A 15,299-nucleotide genomic window follows, 5' to 3' on the forward strand; every position below is an offset into this window, starting at 1 on the left:
TTCAAAAACACCTCAAGTGACATAGCTCAAATTTTTCCAAATTAACTTTACCCCTGGGGCTGGAATCATGCAAGTGACAGTTCAGCTCTAAAGAAAAAAAAAAGTTGGAGGAAAAAGGGGTAAGAGTTAACATTTAAGTGGATTTTCGACCTCATCATTACCCCTGCTCAAGAAAATAGGACACAGATAGGCAAAACACACCATTGTTCTGCCCTGAAGAGCCTAAAGGACTTATTAGAAACTATTATTGTTTCCTCAGGATCTACTGTGAATTTGTAAGGGATAAAATTATTGATTTCTTTTTTTTTGCCATATCCCACAACATTTGGTGTACCATGATGTCATGGGGTAGGAAGTGGAGGGGTGTGTCACAAACACACAGTGTATTGTTGATACAGTTCTTCAAGATCAACTTTTCCCAGGGGTTGGGGAGTGATTTGATTCTCACAAGGTATTTCAGTTTGTAAAAATGGTTTCCAGTAAGAAAGAACACATAACCCCAAACTTTCTCTTACTTCTGGCCGCCACTCCACACTCTTCCACTGTGACACCAGAGAGAGGGTAAACTGGAATCAGGTCCACTGCTCCCAGGCAAGGGTGGATTCCCTCTTGAACTTCCATATCGATACCCTGGAAGGCCTCTAGGCAGGCAGCCAGAACAGAACTGCCTAAAAGTGCAAAATTGTGAAAAACAATCATTAAGCTTTCAACTGCATCTAAAGAAAAAGCTATCATTTTGTTGGTCCACTAGTTGCTTTTCTTTTGTAATCTGTATAGAAGATTTTTTGTCCAAAATAATGAAAAATACAAAATCTAACTTTTACCTCAGCCCACCTCACAATAGTCATAAAACTTGACATTTCTTCCAGCTTTTTCCTCCCCAAAGTGGGAGAATTATACAAGATTTATTGGCCTTATACTATTTGATTTTTTTTTACAATTGTTTAAATTTTTTCAATTGTCTCCAATTAATCTAATCAAATTCCTTATTTTCAGAATGCCTTATGAGTAATTATATTAAAATAGATACACAAACATATTTTTTTTTATTTTTTATTTTTTAGAGACTGAGTCTTGCTATGTTGCCCAGGCTGGTCTCAAACTCCTGGCATCAGGCAATCCTCCCACCTTGGCCTCCCAAAGTGCTGAAACTATAGGCATGAGCCACTGTGCCCAAACACATAAATTTTTTTTTCACATAAATTTTTTAAAGCTTACTTATTTTAGTTTTGCTCTTATCCACTAATTATATTTTCCACTGAATTATTATAGCTAAATGCATATTATAGATACCTAAGAGTTTTGTGATATTACTCTGAGTTTTCATTAGTAATACAGCATGACCATTTTAGCAATAGAGGAAAAAGCAGATTTTTATCCTGTATTAAGATAACATTCAAAATAATCTGTTCAGGCTGGGCTCAGTGGCTCACTCCTATAATCCCAGCACTTTGGGAGGCTGAGGCAGGCAAATCACTTGAGGTCAGGAGTTTGACACCAGCCTGGCCAACATGGCAAATCCCCGTCTCTACTGAAAACAATACAAAAAGTTAGCCAGGTATGGTGCTGTGCACCTGTAATTCCAGCTACAAAGGAGGCTGAAGCACGAGAATTGCTTGAACCCCGGAGGCAGAGGTTGCAGTGAGTTGAGATCGGGCCACTGCACTCCAGTCTGGGTGATGGAGTGAGACCCTTGTCTCAAAAAAAAAAAAAGATAATCTGTCCTATGCTTGCTGAAGTTATCTGTAAGCTCTCTACTAAACCTTACAATGTCCCTGTGAGACATGTCAACTCACTGCCCAACTCCAGATCTCAAGCTCCCAACCCAGAATGCACTGCTTAGCACGTTTCATTCCATGCCAGCTTAGCAGTGAAATGAAAGCTGACTTCAACACTATTACTTCACAGGCTAAAACCTGAAGATGTCTTTTCTTAACCCCAAAGGATATGTGATCATCTTCAGCAAAAAAAAAAAAAGTTATGAAATCTTGGACCCCAAGGTTCACTGTAACAAAGAGGAAATGGAGACTGAGATTTACATGTTCAGAAAAATGATTAAATGTAGTTTTGTGGTAGACTCTTTACTTAATAGAGGGGAGTATTCAGATTTACAGAGGAAATCAATGATTAGAGAATGTTCAGGTCTACCTGAAGCCTACCCCTCACCAAAAAAAAGACATATATGTAAAGAAAGAAACTGATATCTTACCCAACTTATCAACAGAACCTGCTATTGTAATGACTGATCTGTTGTAGTCTTGATCAGAAAATATATTTACCACTGACACTTGAGGATGTTTCTTTCCTTTAAAGAAAACAAGACAGAAGTGCAAGAATTTTTGTTCTGTGATAAAACCTTAATAGTTTATTTCTTCTGGTATATTTAAATTTAGCTTAGTGGAAAAATTCTGGTATGTGACTTTTGAAAGTGACATTGAATAAACATGAAATTCATGAGACGCAATGTCCCACTTTCCTTAAAGCATCTTATTGTATAACCGGATGGCTCAGCTCGGACGCAAGGTTTTGATGTCTGTAAGAGACGCTCTTCTGGACTTGCTACTGAATTTGCCAAAATTCCCTTAACTCAGTCTAAGATGGTAGCTCCTTTCTTCGATAGCCAAATCATATCGCTCTAAGTCCTGTTCCTTAGCAACCTCATCACCTAGGCCCTGTCAATATTTCCTTCCAAAATCCAGAAACTAAACTGTTTGGGTCAAGATCTGACATCTGGTAAAACTAGAATAGACCAATTAGTGCCCAGAGCAGAGGTTTTTGAGACGCATGCACCTGTCCATTAGAAACTGTTCTGATCCACCATCTCCTTTTCGGAGGCCACCAACAGCCTTCAGATGTTAACAACTTCCAGCTTTTGGTGGTTTGTGACTCTCTTGAATATGTGTAACCTGGAGGAGAAAGCTGACATTCCCTTGTGTGGCAGCCATACATAACCCTACAGTTATTTTTGAAGTTTACAAGCATGGTCCAGGCTCCTTAAAAGTCCCCCTTAAGCCTACAAAAGCAAATTCAAAGTGAAGGACAAAAGTTTTCAGGCGGTAATTAAACCTTTGGTTATGCTATTATACCTTGTCTCCCTGTCCCCTGGCAGCTTAACAATTAATCTTTTCAGAGGAAAGGAAAAACAAGTTACACCCAGGAACTACAGAGCTTAGAACAGCCCTACACTATTAATTTTAATAATGTGAGAAGATAAACATATGTCACTCACTCATGGCCAAACGAGCATCTGTAGAGTCCTGCCCTGGTGTAGGTCTAAAATTTATTACTCATATTCCTTTACCTAAGACCTTTCTAGGCCATTTAAATGTGCTCACATTGCTTAATTAGAAAAAAACATACAGTTTATATAGTTTTATTCCACTCACTTAAAAATAAATGCCTTTAAAATATTTGTAAAAAAAGAAAACGTTCATTTTCTTAACTAGTGCTACCTTCCTTGCATTTTGAAAACTAGAAAAGATGAAGTAAGAACAAGATCATGCAACCTCCTATTTTTTGTAGTTTTTCAACATACTCTCACTCCTGGAAGAAAAGAGATATGATTTAATTTTTTTTCATCCTAAATCTTCTCCTGAAAAGCTTTTATTCTCAGTTTCATATGATTCAATTGAATCAAATGCTGAAAGAATAAAACACTCTCTCCTGCAATTTCTTAAGCATGCATATAGAAAAAAAATTACTGCTGGCAAGAGGAGCTGTCAGTGTGAATCTCAGCAGAAGTAAATTGTTTGGTATTTGTAATGGAGTATAATAGCTATAATTCCATTTGAGCTGCTGCCACTAATAAGCTGATAAAAACTGTGAGTTGAGACCCAGGCATCCATCAGTGTGTGTCTTCTACAAATGTCTCTGCACATTCACTTAATCACAGAGACAGGCAACCCAATCCCATTAGATGTACTGTTTCTGACAATGAAGAGCCCGAGCTGGCTCTTTCCACAAAAAGCATGCAAAATCACAGCTGCATACGAACTCCAAAGGAGTTTTCTTATCAGCAATTATCAGGAATTTTCACAGACATTTCTAGCTCCTGCAAAGTTGCAAGACAGTAACTTAAATGTGCTCACAGTTAAGATGGGTTGGGGGAAAACAGTTCTTTCTTATGAAAAGCAGTAACCACGTTAAAAATGACAATCGGAAATTAAAATTTACTGTCTGAAATGCTTTAGGGCTGGTTTCACCTGTTGCCAAAAAGTTATTGATTTAATAACAGCATTCTATTTAAATGATTGTATACACTGTTGTGTGTGTTACTGTGTGTGTGAAAGTAAAGACAAATAATACCTAACCATGTGTCATCACAGGAACATTTTAAGAAGGGTGAAAAAAGAGCAGTATCTTTCATAGTAATACTGGCCAAGGGAATAAGGAGGCATGAGTTCCAGTCTTCTGTCACCAAATTGCTGAGTGATCTTATGCGCATCATTTAAATGCACTTGCCTAACAGTGTCTGTACAGAGAAAAGAGGGTAGAAATAATAATACTGTAATGATTGCATGGGCTTTGCTGGCAGGAGTGCTTTGAAAAGTAGTTGGTATTTGGCAAGTTTATTTTTCATTTAACCTGCTCAATAAAAAGCATAAGGTACGATTATGCTCATTCTATTAATGATCAAATAAACGACCCATGAGGGAAACATTATACTTTTATGTAAATACATCCTCCCCAGGAGCCTGTCAATATCCTGAACAACACGCATCTCAGAGATTCACACGCAAATGTTAAGAGCTGCGCTGCTGAGCGTATGCAGACATTTGGAAAAGAGCATATGTGCACATCTGAGTAACTGAGCTATCTCAGTATCCTGGAGTTGCGCAGAGCTGCAACAGCTCAAGAGCAAGGAGGAAAATTCAGGAAGAAAGAAAGAAAAGTGTTCTGTAGATACAGTGTGCACAGTACAAAAATTACTAAATTCTCAAAACACTACAATATTCAGCTTCAATTGTCTGTTTTTCCTACCGTTTTTGTCAAGAAGAGCTGCTTTTGCTATGTTCTCAACAATGTATTTTCTTCTGGCTTCTGAAATGTTTAGTAAACAGGCAGCCAAACGGAGCCCCACTCTGGAAGAAGACATGATTTTTCTGGAATAGGAGAAAAATTTTTATGTGTCTCTAGAGTTGATTCATATTTTCATGTTTTAACTGTAAAAAAATCATAACTTTTTGGAAACGAAGCAGTCATAATATGAGCACTTTACTATTTCATTCCTAGAAAAATTCTAAAGCATAAAATCCCCAGATTGACTAAAATAAGAAACCATGTGTACATGGTCACATACATATAAACCTTGTAACGACACTGGAAAATACCTGGCAGGGTCCTCAGCGTGAATTCCATCATGTAAGGGAAAGTTTTTCATTAAAGTATGTTATCCCATTTTAAGCATAGTTTTCCTTAGCCTTATCCCTGTTTTCAAGGTCTGTACTATTTTACAAATAGGTATTTTTGTTGTTGTTGTTAAACTAGACTTACTGGGGAAATGCAGAAAAAGGAAATGAGGAAGATTATTTAATATGTGGATTCTTATAAAAGAAATTCTTGTGGCAAAAATGAAAGCATCTACAGGCCATGCCATGGACATTATACAAATAAATAAGGAAGCCATTTGGATGGTTTACATGACAATTGTCTAAGTTCCTCCTTGTTCCACCAAAGTTTCTAAATTAGTTTAAAGTCTTTTTACAAAATTCTGTAACTTGAAAGATGACACATATTCTGATATATATTATTCAATAATATCAAAAATGTGATTTTTGTTGAAAATTAATTATACAGGTTTTGGAGGTTGCTTTGATACTTTTTAGTACTCTAGAATAGCATTTTTGACTCATCTTTCCATACCTCAAATGATATTCATGATCTAAAGGAATTAAAACATCTTAAAATAATAAGAAAATAATTTCCCTCTTCAAGTTCAGGACCTCATAACTTTGGTCTCTTTTAAATATCATAACTAAAAATAGATGAGGCCCTCATGAATTCATTCAACAAATATTTGATGAGGGTCGTTTTCTGACAGGTAATGTTCCCCCTGTGAGGGATACCAACCACAGTGGTCTAACTCTGAGACACGCTTTAAACTTTAGAGTTTAAGCTAAAAGTGCTCTGGTGCAAATAATGGTGCTCTCCCTCAATAAATCTGCTGGCTTGTTCGCCAGGATCATTCGTTGGCCTAATCATCTTAACCTAGAGAGAGCTCAGGCTTCGTAGCTAGCTCACGTTTGCAGGCAGGTTTTCATATCATGTCCATCATCTCATCACTGAAAATTCATAAAAATTCTGTCATTAGGTTTTTCTAGATATTAATAACATTGTTGTAATAAAGCAACCCAGACCTCTCGTTTCTATGTAAACAAAAAATTGCTTTACACAAGGGGTGTGGGCGTCTTCTGGTTTTCATTTGTTTTCAGTGTGTTTATGCAGCTTAATTGTCTCATCAGGCACTTTCCCAACATAATTATGCTTTTTAACAAATGGTGTTTATGGCAACCCCTAACAGTGCAAAAGAAAGGATTAGTTTCATCCTCTCATTCCACATTTTGATTCCCTGTGGACAGCTAAATCACACAAAGATGGTGTTAGAAAAATTCACCTTCACAGCGAAGCTTAAATGAGCGGCAGTACCAGGCTCAGAAAGTGACCCAAAAGCAAGTCCCCCAAAACACTCTGTTTGGGACAGGGAGATCCTAGTCTTCCCAGCTCATCCTTCAATTACCATTGGATGACCTCTGGTGATAGATCAAACACGCGGCCGTCCCCGCCCCCGCGCCTCCCCACCCCCGGAGAACCTAGCCCAGCAAGTGCAAAGTGCAGCAGTTCACCTGCCCCCTGCGCACGCACCCCACCGGCACTTGGAGGCCGCAAGGACGCTCGCCAGGCTGCCGCATCGCGAGCTGGGGCCAGAACCCCGCTGCTGGGATTCCCTGCGCGGTGCCGACGAGGTTCCTGGGTGGAGTGTCCCAGGACCACGTGGGCTGAAAGGGAACCCGAAGTGACTCCCGGCCTCCCCACAGGTCTCGCGGGACGCAGCAGCGGCGAGGGCGCGGGGTTGTGGCGCCTGGGAGCGAGGGGCGGCCGGCAGCTGCGCTGCCCTGGCCGAGCTCCCGAACCAACGGCCGCGCCTGCCGCTCTGCGGTTTGGGAGGGGAGCGGACCTGCGCGCGCCAAAGGGCGGTGGGGCAGGGCGGCCGCCCAGCACGAGTCGCCGCCGCGCGTGGCCCGCGCGCAGCCTCCGCCGCCGGCTCCGCCTCCCGGACGCCCGGAGCGCGCCCCACCCCAGCCGCACACCGCCCGGGCTGGCTCTGCGTCTCCCTCCCTGACCCGGCACCACGTGCCTGGCGCCCTTGAACGCTTCAGATTTTTCTCAGTGTTGCCTTTTCGTCTGCTCTTCTGTATCGCCAGACCCTCTGCAATTCTCTAGTCAATTAATGACTTTAAAGGGGCATTGGAATCTAATGATCAGGCCTTTGCCTATTGATCATGCACCAGCAGGGGGCTCTTCTCTGGTTTCCTTGGAAGGGACACACGCACTCACACAGACCCTTCTGGTAAATCCCCTCCTGGAGGATTAGTGCACCCCGTGAGTGTGAACTGGACCCACCCCGGGACAAAAGCAGTCCTTGTGCATACCCATTTAGTCAAAGTTACAACGAATATGAAACAGGCTTCCGCATTTCCTTTTTTTCTAGGCCACTCAACCTTGAAAACACATTTCGCTTCCAAAAAATCAGGACCTGCTTTTTTTTTTTTTCGTGTAGCAAGGATTAAATGTCACCATTTTGATCCAATTTTGTTCCTGTAGTGAAATAATCACTAAATAACTACTTTGACGGAATAAATTAATTTTTAAATCTATTTTTTATTTTCTAATTATAATTTTTAAACACAGATTTGAGGAAATTAACATTTATGTGGACATTTGGTTTCTAGCCTAATGTGGCATAAAAATAAGTAACATAATGAGTGTTAAAAAAAATCAGGTTCATGATGCTTCTCACATCATCATCATTGTACTTAGATGTCACAACAGTATTATGTGCGATTATGTCAGATCCAGCCTTCTCCATCTCGGAGTGTTGGCAGGTAGGAGGGTTGTTGGCAAGAGGAGGGGTGTTAACCTCAGGATCCTGGATCCATTCCAAGGCTGGTAATTACATTCTGCCAGCCAAAATTCATCCCATAATTTTAATTGGATAAATCCTTTCTGGCCTAAGCTACTGCTATGCCTGTCAAACTGTTGCCACATTTCACCCCAGAGGTGTCTGTGTTTTAGTTGCAAGAATCAGTCCCTTTGAGGTTGGCTTATCTGTTTAAATCCTCAAAATGCACTGGGATCCTATGGAATTAAATATATATTTAGGTATTTTTTTCTACTAAATCTGCATAGAAATGCATAAAGTAGATACATACCCATGTTATTACCTAAAGACCAATACCTATCTAATGTCAGCATTCACTAGATAATTTTGAGAGCTTTTTAATCAGACCAATATTCCTAACTTTCTTCGTCTTGCCTTTTGAGAGCTTTTTTGGCCTCTAGCTTTAGCTTCCGTTTTCCAAAAAAAGCAATGTGGTGTCCAAATGTTCCTTCCATGGTAGGGCAAAGAACCAGAATCCCCTGTATTTCACCTTTGCAAACAATCGGATGATGATACTACTTGCTAAATGAGACAGCATAATAACATTACATCTAGTCTTATCATATTCCTCCAGAGAAAACAGTGTGACACCTGGGGGCTTCATGGTTCTATCTGTAGAAACTGCCAGAAGGAAAGCTTTTTCCCCCACAGCTCCTAATCCTCTCTTTCTCCCTGTGAGACTGTTCCTTACAGAGCTACAGGCTATGGGGGCATTAAGTAAGATAACATTTCTGAAAGCATCCCTTTCTCCACTCTACTCACTTCAAACCCAAATGGAGAGAAAGCAGGGCCCCAGTGTTCTTTGTGGGGGGTAGCATCTGGCCCCTGCTTGAGGATGATAAGCATGTATTTTTGGAAAATACAAGGAGACACATACCAACCTGTCCCATGAGAAGTTTAGCGATACGATTGTAAGTATTATTTTGTTCTCTTCAAGAATGGAAAGTTACCATCGGTTACTTTAGGTGTACTGCACGTAATCCTGCCCATTTCACTACATAAAAGAGCTTCATGTCACATTTTTGTGTGCATCTCAAGTCTCTCATTTTTATTTAACTTAGCATTCTTTGGAGGGAGTCTTCCTACTTTTTGAATTAATGTATTATTCTGACTCCTTGATTCTTCTGCTAAATTCACCTTGTGGGCATTAGTTCTTTTGCTCATTATGGTTCCTGTCCAGAAAGATATAAGCTCTGGAATAGAGACCAGCTGAAACTCCCATGGGTCAGTTCTATCTACGACAACTGCTATTCTGTAACACTCCCATTGGCTTCCTGTTAGACAAAGAGGATACTTTTCTTTACCCTTTGTTTTCGTTTTTGCAAGGAGGGAGAACTTAGTTCTTGTAGGAGACTTTCCTGACCCATCTGAGCTGAAGAGGGTAAAAGGGAGAGGCTGTGCTCGATGTGGCCTCACAGACCTACCTGAGCCCACAGCCCAGGTGTTGGTTGAGCAGGGCCAGGATGAGGGTGAGGTCAGTGAGGCATTCACCCTGGGCACAAAATGTAAGTAGGTGCCAAAAAACTCAGGGATGCGACATTTTTTAAAATAAAAATTAATGCAGAAAAGAAATGTGGTGAACAAAATATCAAAATCTTAAGTAAAGACAGGATCCAACCCTGCACTTGCCTCTCCACTCAGCCTCACTGACCTCACCCTGATCCTGGCCCTGGGATTGTCCTTTTGTGCCAACCTGTTTCTGATTGTAGGCCTGAGAGGAAACTGTGCCACTCCACCCTGCCTGCATTCTCTCTTCTGCCCCCCAAAATGGGCAACAAAACCAACAATGTCAAGGGTAGAAATTTCCAGGCCAGTGGAGACATATAATTCATACTCTGTTCAAGAGTTTCTAGACTTCCATAGATAGGAGACAGCCAATTTATTTCAAAAGAAGGCAAGCCAGGCGCAGTGGCTCACACCTGTAATCCCAGCACTTTAAGGAGGCCAAGGCAGGCAGATCACTTGAGATCAGGAGTTTGAGACCAGCCTGGCCACCATGGTGAAACTCTGTCTCTACTAAAAATACAAAACTTGGCCAGGTGTGGTGCTGCATGCCTGTGATCCTAGCTACTCAGGAGGCTGAGTCACGAGAATCACTTGAACCTGGGAGGTGGAGGGTGCAGTGAGCCAAGATCGTGCCACTGCCCTCCAGCCTGGGTGACAGAGCAAGACTCTGTCTTAAAAAAAAAAAAAAGAGCCGGACGCGGTGGCTCATGCCTGTAATCCCAGCACTTTGGGAGGCCGAGGCGAGCAGATCACAAGGTTAGGAGATCGAGACCATCCTGGCTAACACAGTGAAACCCTGTCTCTACTAAAAATACAAAAAACTAGCCAGGCTTGGTGGCGGGCACCTGTAGTCCCAGCTACTCAGGAGGCTGAGGCAGGAGAATGGCGTGAACCCGGGAGGCGGAGCTTTGCAGTGAGCCGAGATTGCACCACTGCACTCCAGCCTGGGCAACAGAACGAGACTCCGTCTCAAAAAAAAAAAAAAAGGAAAAGAAAAAGAAGGCAAAACCTTATTGGAACAAGGAAAAGAATCAACTTTATGTACCTGATACATTTCAGAGTATGAAAATTAGGTTTCCTATTGTGCAGCAGAATTTTGAAATGTTTTTAAAGAACCTCCTAATTAATACTATCTATATTATGTTTTTTTTTTTTTTGGTGTAGCATTCGTTTGTGTTCAGGAAAACATGAGTAGAGAATTATCCTTAGAAAGACAGACGTCTAATTCTTACTGCAACTTGTTTCACTTTAATCACATTTTTGCACTATGTCAGACTTCATTCTATCTTCTTCCCTCATGGAACATGAAAAGATTTTATTTCTCCTTTCATATAAATGTAGTCTGATAAATGAGGGATTTCTTTAAGTGATCTTAGTTGTCACTATAGGACAGCGAAGTGTTTTTAATTACCTGTGAATTTTAAATTGTTTTATCATGTGATATTATGAAATATGTGTTCTACTAGTCATTTTTCTAAAATAGCAAATAGGTTTCACTGCTGCCATTATTAGTTTGGAGCGACAGAAGCTGTGCTATTAATTTAAGCAAAGAAAAGGAGCTTGATGTCCAGAAAAAAGTGACAGCAACGAACAGAAACACCTCCATTCCCCAGACACCTGTGTATTAATTACATAAAATGATCACTAGCCATTTTTGTCTGGATGAAGGAGGGGTGTGGGGAACCATAGAATTTTGAAAATTAACAATTTATTTTTCACCTTAATATTTTTGAAATCACTTTCCCTTTACGCAATATGGATTGGGTTCTTTCTCTTTAGTCTGCCAATGTCTCTTTCAAGAAAGACCAGTAGGCTAAAATGTAAGCATAGTTATTAGCTTGAAATGGAATCACTTGCTATGCATTCACAGCTGGAGTATCTCATGCAACTAGCCAAAAGTTAAAAGTCACTGATCCACCTGCCCCTTAATTCATTCTTTGCCTTTTTATACCTTCCATGTGGTCATTCAGTTGTGCTTTCCTTTATTAAGGAACCTGGGCATAATGCAGATGAAATGAAGTGTTTCCTAGAGCCTCTCTCCAAAGCTGTTTTTTCATAACTCTTAGTTATATTGCAGATGAAAAACAATTCCTAAAACAGACTTTGAATTTCTGCCGAAAATTTGTTTTAACTTTTGGGACAACATTAAGGTTATTTCCAAAGCTACTAAAATTCACAAAATGTATCATTACATTCAAAAAATGCTTGGAATGCTTAGACACATTTTCCCCTAAGTAACATGAATTTTTGTTGTTTTATGAGGTTTTATCAATAAATATTTACTTAAAAATGCCAATCAGTGAATGGTAACTGCCAACATCTTGTGTAAGTCCAGCAATGGCCAGTCATGCTCTCCACACTTTCATAGGGCTGTTGTTGTTTAATGTCCCTATGTATATGCAAATGAATGGCAACTCTTACCGACACCAAGAGGGGAAGGTCCTATATGCACAGAAATCAGAGACCCAGAACAAAAGCCTGCATGTCGTGTTTGCCACGTCCTAATTCAGGTGGGTGTTCAGAGGCATCCCTTGTTTTTGAAAAGGAGCTCCTTGTGGAGAGAACCAGTTCTCCTGCTTTTGGGTAGATCTCCAAGCCCTGTCTCTGCAGGACACCCAAACTGAGGTTTTCCTGCTAGTTTGTTTGGTTTTTACTGTATATCTCAGTGTTGGAAGGAATTTAACTTTTTTGAATGTACCTTTTCATTACATTTAAATAGAAAATGTTTGATTTCTTAGGAAGAAGGGGAAAAGATTAATTTGTTGGTGCTTTTTCTTTTTTTAAAATTTTATTTTGGTGCCTTTTTTTCAACATGGTATTTTTTGTTTATTTTTGTTTTGAGACAGACTCTCACTCTTGCCCAGGACAGAATGCAGTAGTTGATCGTGGGTCACTGCAGCCTCTACTTCCCAGGCTCAGGTGATTCTCTCACCTAGGCATCCTGAGTAGCTGAGGCTACAGGCACGTGCCACCACACCTGGCTAATAGCTGGGGCTACAGGCATGTGCCACCACACCTTGCTAATTTGTATTTTTTGTAGACACGGGGTTTTGCTATGATGCCCAGGCTGGTTTCGAACTCCAGAACTCAAGCAGTCGGCCTGCCTCAGCCTCCCAAAGTGCTATGATTACAGGAATGAGCCACCGTGCCCAGCCTACATGTTTTCTTTATCCTATCCTGTGTCTCTCAGTTATTATTCAACTCTTTTAGCTTAAAGGTCTATGCTCATGTCAAATATTTGAAAACAAAAATTCCCTGCCCCTACAGGGCAGAAGGGACCTTAGAGATCATCTGGCATCTCCTCAGAACCCTTTGTTCAAATTCTGCCTCCACCTGGTGCAGTGGCTTACATCTGTAACCTCAGAGCTTTGGAGAGGCTGAGGCAGGAGGATAGCTTGAGGCCAGGAGGTCAAGATTGCAGTGAGCTGTGATCACACCACTGCACTCCAGCCTGGAAGAGTGAGACCCTGTCTCAAAAAAAATTACACCTCACCTGAAATAAGACAATAGAGACGAAAGCAGAGTGGCTGATGGAAGCAGGGGGTTGGGGTGGAGAGTTGGGTGTCCCACCGTCCTGCACTTTTCACCCCCCACCCGCCCTGTATCTGCTTCTTCCACAGCCTGTGCCTGAACCCTAAGGTCCCTTCAAAACCACAAACTAGTTCAAACACTTTTCTTGGGCTTGAACCCCCTTTTTATAACATCATACAATGTTCTTATCTTTTGAAAATTAACCCTCTCAATTGAAGAGATCTATGATGTGGTCTCAAAACCTATAACCCCAGCACTTTGGGTGGCCAAGGCGGGCGAATTGCTTGAGCTCAGGAGTTCAAGACCAGCCTGGGCAACATACGGAGACCCCCTCCATCTCTACAAAAAAAAAAAAAAAAAATCCAAAAATTAGCCAGACATGGTCGCACTCACCTGTAGTTCCAGCTACTCGGGAGGTGAGGTGGGAGGATAGTTTGAGCCCAGGAGCGAGACCCTGTCTAAAAAAAGCAAGTGCTGTGGAAAATCCACATTACTTTGTAAATTATTGGATGGGTCTTAATTTCTGCAGAGGAAATAAATATGAATGAATATTCAAATCTGAAATGTTCCATCAAAGACTTGAATTAATACTGGAGGAAATGTGGTATAGAAACCATAACGATCAAGATTTAGGGTAAGGAGGAAGGAGGATTCCAAAAGATGCAATCAAATAGGGCAGGTAATTACAGTTCAAACAACAGGCAAGAATGAAAGTGGCTCAGTTACTGTATCATTAACCAGTTCTGAAGACTGTAATACAGCCCTGCCCTTCCCAATACCTCTGTGACTTTAAACATCAGTATTTTCATTTCTCTATTTTGGGCAAAAGGATGGACGTGTTCCTTATAGGAGATTTCTGGGTTTTCTGTATTTTATGTAGATATGGGGGCCATTTTTGTTTTCCGCACCCTCACCTTTTTTTTTTTTTTTTTTTTTTACTTATATCTCATGTTACTCCATTTGATCTATTCTGTGACCTTAAGTTCTGAATGATTACAGAACTGTCTGCAGCAGTGGCTTCAGCCACCCATATTTTAAAGCCAAATTTAAATTACAAATATAAAAACATATAATCAAAAATATATAATGAAAACACATTTTGTAAATTGGAATCAAATTATATCAAATATTCATTTTATTGCTACTGATTTTACTCAAATAAAATTCACACAACTTTTCATATCAGGTTTTCTTTATTTATTAATGTAAGACACAAAGGGCTCGCCACAGTTTTATTTCTATAAAACACTAATACTTTTGAAGTCACTTTTCAAACTACAAAACTTGTTAAACTAGTTGTATCTGATTAGACTGTCTAAAATGTATTGATAAAAGTACGAGTAGAGAAGTTGGAGGGGAAAATATTTTTAAAATTTATTCTGGGTGCAACCTCAATTAGTTATTGACGTAATAATAAACCAACTGGAAGACTGTATTCTTTGTTTTTTTCTTTTTCTTTTTTGAGACAGAGTCTCACTCTGCCGCCAGGCTGGAGTGCAGTGGCGCGATCTTGGCTCACTGCAACCTCCACCTCCCTTGTTCAAGTGCTTCTCCTGCCTCAGCCTCCCAAGTAGCTGGGACTACAGGTGCACACCATCACGCCCAGCAAATTTTTGTATTTTTAGTAAAGACAGGGTTTCACCATGTTGGCCAGGATGGTCTTGATCTCTTGAGCTCATGATCCTCCCGCCTCGGCCTCCCAAAGTGCTGGGATTACAGGCGTGAGCCATAGCACCTGGCCTGGAAGACTGTATTCTGCAGAATAACTTGATCTACTCAAGTATGCCCAGCCTTAAAACAAACACCAAACATTTTAATAGGAATATATAATATTTTGCTCATCATAATGAAAGTAAATGTCTGTGACAACACAGTTTTTATATATTAAAAAATGTTCTTTATAGATGTGATTTTATTGAAAGTTGTAATATAAATCTAATAGTATACAGTATGTAATATATCTAATGGATTGTCTGTCTAATTATAAAACATGGTTTAAAAGCTAGAGGAAACCTGACATGTTTCTCACATTAAGGGTATGAAACCCAGGCCTAAAGAGGGTAATTATTACATGTCTAATATCACTCTTCTGTTTTATTTATTT

The 15,299-nt window shown here is 40.3% G+C and overlaps 1 protein-coding gene across 3 annotated transcripts in view; it reads right to left on the minus strand.

The window, feature by feature from the left end:
- The window catches only part of FTCDNL1 (formiminotransferase cyclodeaminase N-terminal like), an 89,185-nt gene extending 81,913 nt beyond the window's left edge, over positions 1-7,272 (minus strand). For 2 of the 3 annotated variants that reach the window (XM_030803667.1, XM_030803666.1), the window contains exons 1-3: positions 6,843-7,272; positions 4,981-5,102; positions 2,210-2,305 (exon numbers count right to left, since the gene is read on the minus strand). In XM_030803667.1, the coding sequence (XP_030659527.1) occupies positions 2,210-2,305; positions 4,981-5,095 (211 nt within the window). In that variant the 5' untranslated portion in view covers positions 5,096-5,102; positions 6,843-7,272. Of the gene's footprint in view, positions 1-515; positions 669-2,209; positions 2,306-4,980; positions 5,103-6,842 lie in introns of all 3 variants that reach the window. The other variant, XM_030803665.1, reaches the window with a different exon arrangement.
- Positions 7,273-15,299: the final 8,027 nt, after the last annotated feature.

Source organism: Nomascus leucogenys, chromosome 22a (genome assembly GCF_006542625.1).
Source record: "Nomascus leucogenys isolate Asia chromosome 22a, Asia_NLE_v1, whole genome shotgun sequence".
NCBI classification, from domain to species: Eukaryota; Metazoa; Chordata; class Mammalia; order Primates; family Hylobatidae; genus Nomascus; species Nomascus leucogenys.